Raw genomic sequence first — 17,539 nt, forward strand, 5'->3', positions numbered from 1 at the left:
GGATCCCCAGTGACCTCAGGGCCAGGGAAAAGAAATAATACATAGATATGTCAGGAACCAAAAACGGAAAGATAAGATGAAGCTTATCAACTTTTCTCCCCTCCCCTACAATGACAGATGCACAAAGAAATATTGGACACTTCTTTAAAAGTCACCCTGTATCTGAACAGGAAGATTTCTAATCAGAAAGAAGTACAAGGTCATATAGAGAGTTTCATATCAGTAAATCAAATATGCTTACAAATATTGGTGCAAAATATAATTTAAAAAAAGTAAAGATGTCATATGTTAGGCAGAGAGACTGGGTTCTAATCATCTGATGTATATACTGTTTTCACAGCTTCCCCTGTATGAACCTGTACCAAAACACCAAATATTCACTAAAGGAATTTAGGCTACCTTGCTGGTATCACAGTGGAAAGATGCTTGACATCTCTGATGTACCATACAGAACAGCTGTCCTTAGGAAGACCAGAAGGTCTGAGTGAGTCACCAGCTCCTGGGCAGGAGGGATCACTTATGGGAAGAGTCTCAGGTGTGTTATTACTTTCCTAGAAAAGGTATAGTTGATTGAGGTAGTCACAGGCAGATCACAGTCTTGAACCCTGGAGATTTCAATTTCCAAAGCTCCTCATTAACCAGACGATTCATTGTCACTGTGATCCCAGGAAAGTGCAAATCCTTAAGATCAAGACTCTACATGGGAGAAATTAAAGATGGTTGCTTTTCTGACCCCATGAGGCCAAGTGGACTTTTCTGCATCTGTACCACCTCATGTTCATCTCTTAACTTTTCATAAAGCTGTAAGGGGTTACAATGTCATCCCAAGACAACAGTGGTCAAGCATAATCTCAGTACATTTAATTATATTTTATCCATTATCTAACAGGTTGGCATGGTACTCCACATTGATATCAATTAAAATAATTTCATCTTTAAGGAATTCAAGAGTTGCATGTGTCTAATGCTATATTTAAAATGGATAACCAACAAGGACCTACTGTATAGCTCAGGGAACTCTGCTCAGTGTTATGCTGCAGCCTGGATAGGAGGGGAGTTTGGGGGAGAATGGATGCATGTATATGTATGGCTGAGTTTCTTCACTGTTCACCCGAAACTATCACAATATTGTTAATGTGCTACACCCCAATACAAAATAAAAAATTAAAAATTTTTTTCATCTATTTGTCAATTAACTCCTTTCACTCTTCACTGCTACTGTAAGAACATGTGAACATACAAGTTTCTTGATATTTTAAAACCAACATGAGGCAGGATAGCCTTGTATTGTCATCCCTTACTATCTTAACCTCATTTGCTTTGAACACATAAAATAATAGAAAATACAAAAGACTTAGAAATATAGAATTTAAAAAGCCAAAGGCATTTGTGGAGGTTTGTTACTGAGAAATGGGAGTGAACACAAGAGTTGGGGACTCATTCGAGGACTACAGCTTTGGACTTAGAACAGCAGAAAGTTTCAAAAGAAGCCCCCAGGGCAGAACTGAATCAAGTTAGTCAGTGGTTTGGTAGCTGAATTTGGTGATGTTCTCAAAATCACTGAGTATCAGGGATTAGTTATCAGTCTGAATTCAAGGCTAGAGGACTGGTAATTGTCAAGGGCAACTGTGAATCTGTTAGGTGATAATGTATGAATACAAAAATGGAAGGAGAGGGAGGAAAAAAACCTAGCAAGTAAAATGAATCTACAATTCAAATTTTAAATACCAGGAAGAATATGATCCTAAAATGTTTAACCTACCAAACCAAGAATCAGATCATCAATTTGCTCCAGGATAAGATTTTTGAAATAAACGTTTGATTTTTGCATGGGGCTTCTTTCACTCAGCATAATGCTACTGAGAATCATTCAAGTTGCTGCCTATCTCAGTTATTCATTCTTCTTTACTGGTGTGTTTCTATTATGATGATTTAACCGCAGTTTACTTATGCATATCCATGGAAGTACATGTGAGTTGATTTTGTCTTGGGCAATTTTGAGTAGAACGACTCAAAGTATTCATGCACAGGTTGAGGTGATGTATGATTTCATTTATATGATATCATGAAAAGCACAGAAAAGGTAAGGCTAAAAAGCAGATCAGTGGCTCAGAGAGGCTCACAAACACAGAGGACCAAATGCCTAGTCTGTCCAGGGCAGTTTGTTGGCAGATGATGTAACTGCTCTGTATATTGACTGTGGCGGTGGTTGTAAGAATCAATGTATGTCTTAAAATACAGAGAACCGCACACAAGAAGGGCATTTTGCTGCATGATCATTTTAAAACTAAATTTTTGAAAGATTAAATCGTGAGTATAGATAGGATTTTCAAAGAGAGATGGGAAAGTGTGTAGTTAAAAAATAACAATTCTAGGGAATTCCCTGATGGTCCAGTGGTTAGGACTCTGAGCTTCGACTGTGGGGGGCCTGGATTTGATCCCTGGTCAGGGAACAAAGATCCTACCAGCCAAGCAGTGCAGCCAAAAATAATGATAATAATAACAATTCTAAAAACAAATTTAATAAAACACCTGATATATTTACATACCTTTATTCATAGTAGCATGATTTACAATAACCAAGGGGTAGGAGCAGTGTCCATCCAAGTGTCCATCAAAGGATGAATAGATAAACAAAATGTACTATATACATACAATGGAATTACTTTCCCCATATCAGGAATTAGTTAAGGAGGTGACTTTTGATCATATCAGTGATAAGATAGAAGGCAATATCTTGTGGGGGTTTCCCCAGTGGCTCAGCAGCAAAGAATCTGCCTGCAATGCAGGAGAACAGAAGATTTGAGTTTGATCCCTGGTTGGGAAGATCCCCCGGAAGAGGCATGGAAATCCACTCCAGTATCCTTCTCTGGAGAATCCCACGGACAGAGGAGCTCGGTGGCTATAGTCCATAGGGTCACCAAGAGTCGGACATGACTGAAGCAACTTAGCATGCATGCACAATCTTGTGGATGATGCCATGTAAGTATATATTATAAATAAAGCCTCGGTCAACAACAGACTTGGGAAGGACAGTCGGGTTTTTTTCCTCTAACCATGTCTAGATATGATGCCTGCATCTGATGCAGGCATCTGGGCCCATGAGGGGAATCAACCCTAGCATGAAGCCACTTCTTGGAGGAATGAATGAATCTCTACTTTTCTGCTCCTGTGCATTTTCTGCCTGTGAAATCTTTGTCATGAGAGATAACTATCTTTATAGTTCGGGAATGTTAGAGTCAGTATTTCTTTCCCTTATTTAAAGAAAGGCTTCCCCACAGATCAAGTTCAAAACCTCACCATCATTTCAAACTACTGAGATAATCTAACCATAGCAATTTTTTACAACTGATGAAGCTGAATATTCTGGATGTAAATATTGGATCACACATGTCCAAGATACCAGTACAGTCTCAGGAACTCCTGAACTGGGGTATAAAAGATCAGCCACTATGCCTCACAGTAGGCTTACATCTAAGGTTCAATTCATATGGTGCGGTCCGTAGAATCAGGCAGCATACATCTCTGCATGACCACAGATTTAAGTCCTTTCCCACTTTCTATAATAAAGATAAATTAATATTTCCCCCCACTTTCTTTGTGCTGAGAACATTCCCCATGAAATGACCATACCAAAAATATCTGCCTCAGATTCAGCTTCCATGTTCCCTAACTGGAGAAATTTATCTTAGAGAATAGAAATCATTTGTCAAAAATCACAGTGGTACAATTAGAGAACAAACTTACGGTTGCTGAGGAAAGGATGGGGAGAAGGGATAGTTAGGGAGTTTGGGATGGACGTGTACACTCTGCTATATTTAAAATGGGTAACCAACAAGGACCTACTGTATAGCGCATGGAACTCTCTTTAATGTTAAGTGGCAGCCTGGATGGGAAGGAAGTATGGGGGAGAATGGATACATGTATATGCATGGCTGAGTCCCTTCACTGTAAACTCTCACAACATTGTTAATAGGCTATACTGGAATACAAAATAAATTTTAAAAAATCAGTGCTAAAAAAAAAAAAAAGCAAGTCAGGTATTAACCCTAAGTTAAAATGCACTTAGCTGTCATATTATCTATTCATTTAAGAACCTGGTGGTGAAAAAGGCAGGCTTTCTATCTCATTAGCATTCCTTTTACTTTGATTCATTGTAGTGAACCCATCCCAAACCCAATGACACATCACAGAAGAGGAGGTACCCTACCAATGAGTTTCCTCAAAGCTCCCTTCATGTCTCTGTTCCTCAGGCTGTAGATGAATGGGTTCATCACGGGAGTGACCACAGTGTACATCAACGAAGCCACTGCAGTCTTCCTAGAAGAATCAGTAACTGCAGAACTAATATACACCCCAAAAGCTGTCCCATAGAACAAGGTAACAACTGAGAGGTGAGACCCACAAGTGGAAAAAGCTTTATACTTTCTGCCTGATGATGACATTTTCAAAATGGAGGAAACAATTTGAATATAAGAGAAAATGATTCCAAAAAGAGGAACACCAGCAAATAAGCTAGCCACAAAATATATCAGGATGTTATTGATGAGAGTGTCAGAACATGCAAGTTTGATGACCTGAACAACTTCACAGAAGAAGAGGGGGATTTCCAGGTCTGTGCAGAAGGACAGTCGCAACACCATCAGACTGTGGAGCAGGGCGTCCGCAGTGCTGATGAACAAGGAGAGTAGAATCAGCTGAAGACAGAGGCGAGGGTTCATGATGACTGTGTACCTCAGTGGGTGACAAATAGCCACATAGCGGTCATAGGCCATTACTAAAAGGAGAAAATTTTCCCAACAAACAAAAGTCAGAACAAAGCAGATCTGGGTGATGCAGCCTGTGTAAGTGATGCTCTGACTCTGTGCTTGGATGTTCACTAGGATCTTTGGGATCATGGTTGTGCTTAAACAGATGTCTGTAAAGGACAGATGGGAGAGGAAGTAGTACATGGGGGTGTGGAGGTGGGAGTCAGAGATGACAGCCAGGATGATGAGCAGGTTTCCCAGGACAGTAACCAGGTACATGGACAGGAACAGTTTGAAGAAGGTGATCTTCAGTTCTGGGTCTTCTGTCAGGCTCATGAGAAGGAATTCTGAAACATCTGTTTGGTTTCTTGGTTCCATATTGTTGATAAATCTGATGGGAAAGACGTGGCCCCTAGTCCAGCAGCAGGGATATTACCAGAGGCAAACACCAATTTGAGAAAAGAAGTAATGGAATAGAGGGACGTACATTATTTCGTTACTTTGATTAAAGACCTGAAATTACTAAAAGCAGTGTGTCAACATTTGTTAATTATGGAAAGAGTTGAAGAATAGCTGTTTTAAAAATTACACTATCAGGCTTCCCTGGTGACTCAGTGGTAAAGAATCCATTTGCCAATTTAAGAAACATGGTTGGATCCCTGATCCAGGAAGATCCCAGATGCCCCGAGGCAACTAAGCCCATGCACTACAACTATTGAGCTTGTGCTCTAGACCGTGGGAGCCGCAATGGCTGAGCCCACACACCACAACTACTGAAGCCCACGTGCCCTAGCACCTGTGCTCTGCAATGAGAGAAGTCAGTGCAGTGAGAAGCCTGCACACTGCAGCTAGAGAGTAGCCCCTGTGCTCAGCAACTAGAGAAAAGCCCTCTCAGCAATGAAGACTCAGCACAGCCAAAAATAAATAAATAAATTGTAAATTATCTTAAAAGATAAAATCACACTATGTTGTTCTGATTATTTTTATAATAACATTTGGTAAACTTTATTAGGAGAAGCAGGTAATCAGGGCTGATGAGTCTATCTGAATCATCACCTCCTTCCCCAGAGACCTCACAGCCTGGCAACAGAGATAATACAAAGCTGTGTCAAAAACCCAGAAGTACAAGATACGGTCAAACTGCCCAAGCCTCTTCCCTGAATCGCTACAGAAAGGAAGTTAAATGCCAGCAAAGTGGAAAACATGGAAAACAATCACCATGTTTGTAAACAAGCACATTCCTGCTGCCAAGGCAAATAGTCTTTGAGAATGGAGAGACAGTAGGAGACTGGCAGAATAAGAGCTGTTTGAAGATTACAGGAAAGATACAAAGGAACATGTGGAGAAAAGAGAAGACAGGCAAGAGGCAAATGGATGCCTTGGTTCTAATAATTTTATGCGTGTCCTCTTCTCACAATTTCCCCTGGTTAAACTTGTGGTAAAACACCTCTCTTGATTGCCAAACAGGAATGAAGGTTTACCTGAATGACTTTACTAGGTAATGACAGACTCTTGTCGAGATGCAATGATGCGTCTCCTAGATGTTGGGTAATGAAAGCTGAAGTTTTAATAAGAGGAGACGGACTGAGTGAAGCACTAGGCTCCTGAGCAGAGAGGGAGGAGGGTCATTTCCAGGAGGAGGCACATGTGTGCTGATATTATTGAGGAAGTGCTGTTGAGTGAGGCTGTCACCGACAATTTTTAGTCTCTCTACCTTTGGAGGACCAATACCCAAAGCTCATTAATCAAACAATTTTATCATCATGCTGATGCCAGGCCAGTGCAAATCCTTAGAGACCAAGAAGATATAATGGAAGAATTTAGGGTGGTGGAGTCCCTGATGCTATGAGGCCAGGTATTCACCAGTCACTGTTCCACCTTTTTCTGCTCATATGTATTTCACATCCAGTGCAAATGTGGACACACCGTTTTTCTCTAATTGGACAACAGTATTCTTTTTTAGATACAACCAATGACATATCCATGTAATCAATAATATCAGGTTATAATTGGTTGTGGTTTATAATTGTAGATGTGAAACTCATTCATTCATTCATTTCAGCCTTATAAGAAGGAATGAAATTCTGACACATTACAGCATTACACATTACAACCTTAAAAGCCTTATGCTATGTGAAATAAACCAAGCTGAAAAGGACAAATATTATATGATTTAAGTTATGAGGTATCTAGAATAGGCAACTTTGTAAAGTAGAAATGTAGTAGAAAGCAGAATGGTGGTTGCAGAAGATAAGGGGAGAACGATTGGTTTTTAAGAGAGCTGGACTATATTAAAAGTTGTTTATTTCTGTACTGAGTAATAAAAGCACGTTGATATTGATGTGGTGAGCAATGTCATATGTGGAGATATTTCACTGGAAGTTTACTTGCCCTGCTTTTTTCTTCACTATACTGAAAGAACAATTCTAAATTTTCATTTTTTGAATCATTTGTTTTAGTAGCTTATTTTTAAAGTGCTTGAATTTCTCAGTCTTTCCCTTTTGGATTGTGCTATTCTTTCAAATATTTAACTTTTCTAAGGTCATAAAAATATCTTTGCATATTATCTTCCAAAATTTTAATCACTTTGAATAGATATAAAATTTATCATTTCAAAAGTGGCTAACAGAAAAAAAGTAGGAATTTGACTGTCGTTCAAGTTTTGCCCTATTTCATAGTATCAGGCAAGATTAAAATTCCAAAGTTGACCTGGATGGATTTTAAAATATTTAAGGTTAAATGTAAATTCTATTTAAGTCAGGGGCTTGGTTCTTTGGACTAACTGTGAAGAAACTGATGGAATATTTGTTTATTATGTTATAAATGGAATTTTGTTTACTATTCAAAATAAAGTGGCTCTCCTTTAAAAAAAGAAAAAAATATATTATTCCAGCCATTTAAAATGTACAATTCCATGGCATTAAGAACATCCACACTGTTGTGTGACCACTAACACTATCCATTTCCTGATCATTGTTATCACCCTGAACAGAAATTCTTTATGTATTAAATAATAACTCTGAGAAATTCCCTGGCATTCCAGTGATTAGGGAATTCCTGGCATTCTCACTGCTGTGACTGGGGTTCAATCCCTGGTCAAGGAACTAAGATCCCACACGCTGTGACAAATGGCAAAACAAACAAACAACCCCCCCCCCCCCCCAACAAATTCTGCCTTTCATTCTTTTCTCAGAGCTTTTAGGAGCCCAACACTTTGACTTTTGCCCAGTGTAGCTGATTTCAGGCTTTTGACTTCCAAGAATGCAAAAGAAAACATTTGTGTTGTTTTAAGATACTAAGCTTGTGATATGTGTTACAATGACAGTGAGTAAGTGAAAGTTGCTCAGTTATGTCTGACTCTTTGCGACCCCATGAACTGGAGCCCATCAGGCTCCTCTGTCCACAGAATTCTTCAGGCAAGAATCCTGGAGTGGGTTGCCTTTTCCTTCTCCAGGGGATCTTCCCAGCCTAGGGACTGAACCCAGATCTTCCGCGTTGTAGGCAGATTCTTTATCAACTAAGCCACCAGGGAAGTCCATTACAGTGACAATAGGAAACTAATGCAGAACATGTCCCAATTCAGGCTGATAATAAAAACAATGTCTTTGGGGCATCTCCTGGGCAAGATTCTTTCTGCATTGCAAAAAGAGCAATGGAGAGGGAGAGTTTTATTTCTAGTTATTGTGTCTGACAATATTAAATCTGTATGCAGGTCAAGAAGCAACAGTTAGAACTGGACATGGAACAATAGATTGGTTCCAAATTGGGAAAGGAGTGTGTCAAGACTGTATATTGTCACCCTGCTTATTTAACTTATATGCAGAGTACATCATGAGAAACGCCAGACTGGATGAAGCACAAGTTGGAATCAAGACTGCCGGGAAAAATGTCAGTAACCTCAGATATGCAGATGACACCACCCTTATGGCAGAAAGCAAAGATGAACTAAAGAGCCTCTTGATGAAAGTGAAAGAGGAGAGTGAAAAGGTAGGCTTAAAACTCAACATTCAGAAAACTAAGATCATGGCATCCGATCCCATCACTTCATGGCAAATAGATGGGGAAACTGTGGAAACAGTGACAGAGTTAATTTTTTTTTTCGGGGGGGGGGTGGTCCAAAATCACTGCAGATGGTGACTGCAGTCAAGAAATTAAAAGACGCTTACTCCTTGGAAGAAAAGTTATGACCAACCTAGACAGCTTATTAAAAAGCAAAGACATTACTTTGCCAACAAAGGTCTGTCTAGTTAAAGCTATGTTTTTTCCAGTAGTCATATATGGATGTGAGAGTTGGACTATAAAGAAAACTGAGTGCCGAAGAATTGATGCTTTTGAACTGTGGTGTTAGAGAAGACTCTTCAGAGTAGTCTCTTGGACTGCAAGGAGATCAAACCAGTCAATCCTAAAGGAAATCATTCCTGAATATTCATTGGAAGAACTGATGTTGAAGATGAAACCAGTACTTTGGCCACTTGATGCGAAGAACTGACTCATTGGAAAAGATCCTGATTCTGGGAAAGTTTGAAGGTGGGAGGAGAAGGGAACGACAGAGGATAGATGGTTGGATGGCATCATTGACTCGATGGACATGGGTTTGGGTGAACTCCGGGAGTTGGTGATGGACAGGGAGGCCTGGCGCGCTGCAGTTCATGGTATCGCAAAGAGTTGGACACGACTGAGCAACTGAACTGAACTGATTGTATCTGAAAGGACTTCCCTGGTGGCTCAGTAGTAAAGAATCTGCCTGCAATGTAGGAGATACAATGGATGCAGGAGATGTGGGTTTGATCCCTGAGTTTGATCCCCTGGAGAAGGGAATGACAACCCACTCCAGTATTCTTGCCTGGGAAATCCCATGGACAGAGGAGCCTGGTGGGCTACAGTCCACAGGGTCACAAAGATGGACACGACCAAGCAACTGAGCATGCACACAGGTTGTGTCTGAAATGTCTCTGCCCAGCTATAGCCATTGGTGACCATCAGGGGACCAGTCTTAAGAGGAAGGCAAGAAGAATGAAATGGAGTCCTGTGCTTTTGTGCCTAGACCTACCTGACCTTTGAAGTCACTGTTAAGAAAAGATGATAATTGTTTTTATCATTTGACCTGTTGGAGTCAAGACTTTTACCTTATTATTGATGAAAGCGGGCATTCTCACTGACAGGGCTGAAGTAATTAAAACCTTCCAAAATTGTAAATATTATAATATCATTATGCTAATTTTGCAGATGAGGAAGCTGAGCTTAGAAAGTTCAAGTAAACTGTCAAAGGTCACAGAGCTATTGTTTAGTAGAAGTAGGATTCAAATTCAGATGGTCTGATTCCAAAATTCTTACCCCCAAAAAGTATAAAAATGAGAACTTTCCTGGTCCAGTGGCTAAGATTCTGCACTCCCAATGCAGGGGACCTGGGTTCTATCCCTGGTCAAGGAACTAGATCCCACATGCTGCAACTAAGACCCGGAGCAGCCAAATAAATAAATATTTAAAAATAAAGTAAAATAAAATTTTAAAAAGAGAAACCCTAGTTTTTTAATTAAAAAAATTCTCATCCTTAGCCATTTGATCTCTGGTATTAAGTATTTCAAGCAGTTGGTCAGACTTTCTGGACTGCTCATTATTTATCTCTCCCTTTTATATTCTAGGAAGTGAAAGTCAGTCAGTCGTGTCCAACTCTTTGCAGCCCTGAACTCTTTGCAGCCCCATGGATTGTAGTCCACCTGGCTCCTCTGTCCATGGGATTCTCCAGGCAAGAATACTGAAGTGGGTTGCCATTTTCTTCTCCTGGGAATCTTCCTGACCCAGGGATTGAACCTGGGTCTCCTTCACTGCAGGCAGATTCTTTACCATCTGAGCCACCAGGGAAACTCTATATTCTAGGAATATAAGTACAAAGCAACTGAACATCAATGGAAAGATGATATTCTAGAGATTAATTTCTTCAAAGCCCCCATCATGTCCTTGTTCCTCAGGCTACAGACAAAGGGGTTCATCATAGGAGTGACCATAGTGTACACCACAGATACTATTGCACTCTTTCTGGAGGAATGAGTGGCTACAGAACTAAAGAAAGTGAAAGTGAAGTCGCTCAGTCGTGTCTGACTCTTTGTGACCCCGTTGACTGTAGCCTACCAGGCTCCTCCGACCATGGGATTCTCCAGGCAAGAATATTGGAGTAGGTTGCCATTTCCTTCTCCAGGGGAACTTCCCAACCCAGGGATTGAACCCAGAGATCAATCCTGGGTCTCCTGAATTGGAGGCAGATGCTTTAACCTCTGAGCCACCAGGGAAGCCCTAAGTTCTAGTGTATAGAACTAAGGTACACCCCAAAGCCTGTCTCATAAAACGAGGAAACAACTATTAATCGTGACTCACAGATAGAAAAATGCCTATACTTTCCACCAGTTGATGGGATTTTCAGGACAGAAGAGACAATTCGAGTATAAGAGACAATTAGAGACAATTATCCCAGAGAGAGGAATAATACCCAACAGGATGATCCCACTAAATACACAAGGATGTTATTGACAAGGATGTCGAACAGGTGAATTTGAGAATATGAGCCTGTTGACAGAAAAAGTGAATTTCCAGGTCTGGGCAGAAGGACAGCTGCAGGGCCATCAGAGTGTGGAGCAGGGTGTTGAGAACACTAATAGAGAAAGAGACCAGAGCCAGCAGCCCACAGAGCTTGGGATTCATGATGGCCTTGTACCTCAGCGGGTGACAGATGGTCACAAATCGATCATAGGCCATCATCACCAGCACTCCATTTTCCAGTCCAGCAAATGTCTGGACAAATCAGACTTGTAACTGTGTAACTGATGGATTTGCTCTGGGTCTGGATGTTCACCAGCATCTTAGGTATGATTGTGGAGGTGAAGCAGATGTCTACAAAGGACAGGTTGGAGAGGAAGAAGTACATGGGGGTGTGGAGGTGTGGGTCACAGATGATGGCCAGGGTGATGAGCAGGTTACCCAGCACAGTGACCAAGTACATGGACAGGAACAGGCAGAAAAGCAGGGGTTGCAATTCTGGATCCCCTGACAGTCCCAGAGGGAGGAATTCTGCGGTATTGGAGAGGTTTCCAGGTTTCCTGCTGTCAGTGGAGCTGATGGAAAGATGGAGACAAGAAAACAAAACTTCAGAGAAACTTCCTTAATTTTGTGTCTGTGGGACTTTTTCCTTTTTTTAAGATTTATGTATTTATGGCTGCATCGGGACCTCGTTGCTGCTCGAGGGCTTTCTCTAGCTGTGTTGAGCTGTGGCTACTCTTTACTGTGGTGTGCAGGCTTCTTACTGAGTGGCTTCTCTTGTTGCGGGGCACAGGCTGTAGGGTGCTCGGGCTTTAGTAGTTGCGGCACACAGTCTTAGTTGCTCCAAGGCATGTGAGATCTTCCCAGAGCAGGGATCGAACCCGTGTCCCCAGTATTGCCAAGTGGATTCTTAAACACTGGACTACCAGGGAATCCCCGTGTGTCTGTTTTGAAACCAAATCAGTTACAGGTATTTTTTCCTGCTTCCTCCTCTCCCCTTTTCTCATTTTACATTTCCTCAAAATTTCCCTCCATACTGCCCCATGTCCTAAGTTTTTATAGTCCATCTATTGTTTGTCAAGTAGGGGCACTTACTTGGAAGAACAGTCATGGAATGTTGTTTTCTCCCTTAAGATGCCTCCAAGCAAATCATTCCAGTATAAAATTAGGACTGCATTCTAGGGACCTCCATGATGGTCCAGTGGCTAACACTCCATGCTCTCACTACAGGGGGCCCAGGTTCGATCCCTGGTCAGGGAACTAGATCCCACATGCTGTTTGTAAGAGTTCACAAGCCACACTAAAGAACAAAAGATCCTGCCTGCCACAACGAAGATCAAAGATCCCACATGCCCCAACAAAGACCCAGCACAGCCAAATAAATGAACAAATATTTTTTAAAAGACTGTACTCTAGAATACAGTTTGGGAAAATACAGTCTGTGGACAAAATTCTGCCTGCTGTTTGAAAGTGAAAGTGAACGTTGCTCAGTGGTGTCCGACTCTTTGTGACCCTGTGGACTAATATAGTCCATGGAATTCTCCAGGCCAGAATAGTGGAGTGGGTAGCCGTTCCCTTTTCCAGGGGATTGTCTCAACCCAGGGATTGAACCAGGGTCTTCTGCATTGCAGGCGGATTCTTTACCTGTTGAGCTACCCAGGAAGCCTCATTTTATTTATTTTAGTAATAGTAAATAAAGGTTTATTGGAACACAGTCATTCATTTATTTATTGTCCTTGGCAGGTTCCTTGCTACATCTGAGTTGACAATACTCATGTCAAAGACTATATGGCCCACAAAACCTAAAACTTTTACTATTTGGCTCTCTCTTGAAAAAAATGTGCCCACCTCTAGTCTAGAATTTGATTAAATTTAGGTTCAATTTTTGGCAAACATCCTTAAATATTTTCATGAGGAAGCACATGTCTATTTATCTTCTTATAACACTTTTGGCCTGGATCCATTAACTCACCACGAATTACTAAATGATGATATTTTAATTCTTTTTTCAATTATTGGCTGAACTGCTTCCAATAAGTATTAGAGAAACTTCCTCTAAACAAATAGGTTGATTTCTCAAGAAATTGAGTTCTTATAACAAAAGCTGAATACATCTTGATTCTTGTGTTCACTTTGCTTTTCTCCCTTGGCCTAATGCCTAGAAGGGAACTTGAGAGTGAGACAGAGTAAAAAAGGAGGGACAGAGGAAGGAGAACATCCCAAGAATAATGTCTCAAGGCTGAGAAAGGAAGGATGTGCACAAATTCCCACTGGGAATCCTCTTAGTATAATGAAATAGAGGGAGGAAATCATTTAAATAAGTTATGGCATAGCTATGATATGCCATGTTATTGCAATACTATTTTAATGTTATTTCATCCTACTTTATTTTTTGAATGTTCATCATATTAACTTTTTAATGTTCAAAATAAAAACATTTAAGTTAGTTCTACATGTATAAAGCTAACCTGAAAAAATATTAAAGGATAAAAGCAATTTATACACAGCTAGAGTATGATCACAGTTATGAAAATATATAAATACCTCTTAAAATGAACAATTGTTTACTTTTATGATGTTTTATAATGTCAGATTTCAAGCATCTGGAAAAGTACAAAGAGTGACAATGAAGGGCTTAAACCTACCAGAGCTTCCTTGGTGGCTCAGCAGTAAAGAATGCCTGCAACGCAGGAGACCGCCTGCCATATAGGAGACATGGGTTCAATCCCTGGGTTGAAACTTCCAGGGAAGTTTCCCTGGAGAAGGAAATGGCAACCCACTTCAGTATTCTTGCTTGGGAAATCCCATGGACAGAGGAGTCTGGTGGACTACAGTTCATGGGGTTTCAAGAGTTGGACATGACTTAGCAACTAAACCACACCACCATCACCAGCAAACCTACAAGAAAACATATTCCAATTCAAATTCAAGTATTGTTTCATACTTCCTTCATTTTTTTTTTTTTACAGTATTTAAAATATTTATTTGGCTGCACTGGGTCTTAGTCGCAGCACGGAGGATCTTTTTAGCTGCAGCATGCAAACTTGCATGGGGCATGTGGGATTTAGTTCCCTGACCAGGAATCAAACCTGAGCCCCATGTTCTGGAAGGGTGGAGTCTTACCCATTGGGCCACTAGGGAAGTCCTGGCCCATTTTAACCCCTGGCCCATTGATTTTAACATACAATCTAACATCAATGGGTATTTGCTGCTAAGTCACTTCAGTCGTGTCCGACTCTGTGCGACCCCATAAATGGAAGCCCACCAGGCTCCCCCGTCCCTGGGATTCTCCAGGCAAGAACACTGGAGTGGGTTGCCATTTCCTTCTCCAATGCATGAAAGTGAAAAGTGAAAGTGAAGACACTTAGTCGTGTCTGACTATCCGCGACCCCTTGGATTGCAGCCTACCAGGCTCCTCCGTCCATGCATTAATGTCTGGTATTTGTTTTTCTCTTCTGATTCACTTCATCTATATTTAGATTTCCTACAATTTATAGTTGAAAAGGTAGGTTCATATATCCGTATGCTCTAACACACATATGTTTTCCTGAAACTGCACTGAAACCCTGCTCACTCTGAAAGCTCGTAGCTCCTGCTTCTGTCTGGGCAGTTTTCTTCTGAGCATCTAGCATGCTCTGTAATGATGTCTGCCTTTGACACAATTTTTTAAAGGTGTCTGAAGCCAATAAGGCAAAAGGTTTGCATTAATTCTGGAAGGTGGTTGGATGGCTATTTATTTTACTGCTCACTGTGCTGTTTTCATGGTTTAAAATATTTTGTAATGTCTCGCTTGGAGGTTTTCAAAGAACGACTAGAAAAGTAGACCAGTGGGTCTCAACCTTCTTGCCCAGAGTTTTCACAAGTAGGAGATGAGGACAAGACTTGAATTCTCTAAGAATGAAATCTGGAACAAGGAATGGGAAAATCAAAAAGCCGAACTCACCCCACTCCAGGCCCACTCACTACCAAAAAAATTGGTAGAGAATTATAGAACAGGTGCCAGATTTCTGAAGGGGCTCATTCATACTCAGGTGGGTTCCTGGGATTTAGGAGATCAGAGCCAGAAATGATGAAAGCTGAAGGCAAACTGGATGAAAGTGGGAGGATAAATATACCAAAGTCAAAAACTTGTCAGATCAGATCAGATCAGATCAGTCGCTCAGTCGTGTCTGACTCTTTGCGACCCCATGAATCACAGCACACCAGGCCTCCCTGCCCATCATCAACTCCCGGAGTTCACTCAGACTCATATGCATGGAGTCAGTGATGCCATCCAGCCATCTCATCTTCTGTCGTCCCCTTCTCCTCTTGCCCCCAATCCCTCCCAGCATCAGAGTCTTTTCCAATGAGTCAACTCTTCACATGAGGTGGCCAAAGTACTGGAGTTTCAGCTTTAGCATCATTCCTTCCAAAGAACACCTAGGACTGATCTCCTTTAGAATGGACTGGTTGCATCTCCTTGCAGTCCAAGGGACTCTCAAGAGTCTTCTCCAACACTACGGTTCAAAAGCATCAATTCTTCAGTGCTCAGCCTTCTTCACAGTCCAACTCTCACATCCATACATGACCACTGGAAAAACCATAGCCTTGACTAGACGAACCTTTGTTGGCAAAGTAATGTCTCTGCTTTTGAATATGCTATCTAGGTTGGTCATAACTTTCCTTCCAAGGAGTAAGTATCTTTTAATTTCATGGCCGCAGTCACCATCTGTAGTGATTTTGGAGCCCAGAAAAATAAAGTCTGACACTGTTTCCCCATCTATTTCCCATGAAGTGATGGGACCGGATGCCATGATCTTCGTTTTCTGAATGTTGAGCTTTAAGCCAACTTTTTCACTCTCCACTTTCACCTTCATCAAGAGGCTTTTGAGTTCCTCTTCACTTTCTGCCATAAGGGTGGTGTCATCTGCATCTCTGAGGTTATTGATATTTCTCCCGGCAATCTTGATTCCAGCTTGTGTTTCTTCCAGTCCAGCGTTTCTCGTGATGTACTCTGCATATAAGTTAAACAAACAGGGTGACAATATACAGCCTTGACGAACTCCTTTTCCTATTTGGAACCAGTCTGTTGTTCCATGTCCAGTTCTAACTGTTGCTTCTTGACCCGCATGCAAATTTCTCAAGAGGCAGATCAGGTAGTCTGGTATTCCCATCTCTTTCAGAATTTTCCACGGTTTATTGTGATCCACACAGTCAAAGGCTTTGGCATAGTCAATAAAGCAGAAATAGATGTTTTTCTGGAATCCTCTTGCTTTTTCCATGATCTAGTGGATGTTGGAAATTTGATCTCTGGTTCCTCTGCCTTTTCTAAATCCAGCTTGCACATCTGGAAGTTCATGGTTCACATATTGCTGAAGCCTGACTTGGAGAATTTTGAGCATTACTTTGGTAGCGTGTGAGATGAGTGCAATTGTGTGGTAGTTTGAGCATTCTTTGGCATTGCCTTTCTTTGGAATTGGAATGAAAACTGACCTTTTCCAGTCCTGTGGCCACTGCTGAGTTTTCCAAATTTGCTGGCATATTGAGTGCAGCACTTTCACAGCATCATCTTTCAGGATTTGAAATAGCTCAACTGGAATTCCATCACCTCCACTAGCTTAGTTCCTTTCTAAGGCCTACTTGACTTCACATTCCAGGATGTCTGGCTCTAGGTGAGTGATCAAACCACTGTGATTATATTGGTCATGAAGATCTTTTTTGTACAGTTCTTCTGTGTATTTCTGACACCTCTTCTTATATCTTCTGCTTCTGTTAGGTCCACACCACTTCTGTCCTTTATCAAGCCCATCTTTGCATGAAATGCTCCCTTGGTATCTCTAATTTTCTTGAACATATCGCTAGTCTTTCCCATTCTGTTGTTTTCCTCTATTTCTTTGCATTGATCACTGAAGAAGGCTTTCTTATCTCTCCTTGCTATTCTTTGGAACTCTGCATTCAGATGCTTATATCTTTCCTTTTCTCCTTTGCTTTTTGCTTCTCTTCTCTTCACAGCTATTTGTAAGGCTTCCCCAGACAGCCATTTTGCTTTTTGGCATTTCTTTTCCATGGGGATGGTCTTGATCCCTGTCTCCTGTACAATGTCACGAACCTCATTCCATAGTTCATCAGGCACTCTATCTATCAGATCTAGGCCCTTAAATCTATTTCTCACTTCCACTGTATAATCTAAAGGGATTTGATTTACGTCATACCTGAATGGTCTAGTGGTTTTCCCTACTTTCTTCAATTTAAGTCTGAATTTGGCAATAAGGAGTTCATGG

At 41.0% G+C, this 17,539-nt stretch overlaps 1 protein-coding gene and 1 pseudogene across 1 annotated transcript; both read right to left on the reverse strand.

Moving 5' to 3' along the window:
- Positions 1 to 4,187: 4,187 nt before the first annotated feature.
- LOC129642017 (olfactory receptor 7G1-like) lies at positions 4,188 to 5,126 on the reverse strand. Its single transcript, XM_055566582.1, has one exon. It carries the CDS (start codon positions 5,124 to 5,126, stop codon positions 4,188 to 4,190), a length of 939 nt encoding a protein of 312 aa, XP_055422557.1.
- A 5,525-nt stretch (positions 5,127 to 10,651) lies between these two features.
- Positions 10,652 to 12,314, reverse strand: LOC129623050 (olfactory receptor 7G3-like; annotated as a pseudogene).
- Between the last annotated feature and the right edge of the window lie 5,225 nt (positions 12,315 to 17,539).

Source organism: Bubalus kerabau, chromosome 1 (genome assembly GCF_029407905.1).
Source record: "Bubalus kerabau isolate K-KA32 ecotype Philippines breed swamp buffalo chromosome 1, PCC_UOA_SB_1v2, whole genome shotgun sequence".
Taxonomy (NCBI): Eukaryota; Metazoa; Chordata; class Mammalia; order Artiodactyla; family Bovidae; genus Bubalus; species Bubalus kerabau.

What these genes read in the sequence shown, in the direction of transcription:
- LOC129642017 (XM_055566582.1), bottom strand. Translation starts at nt 5,126, where the DNA reads ATGGAACCAAGAAACCAAACAGATGTTTCAGAATTCCTTCTCATGAGC.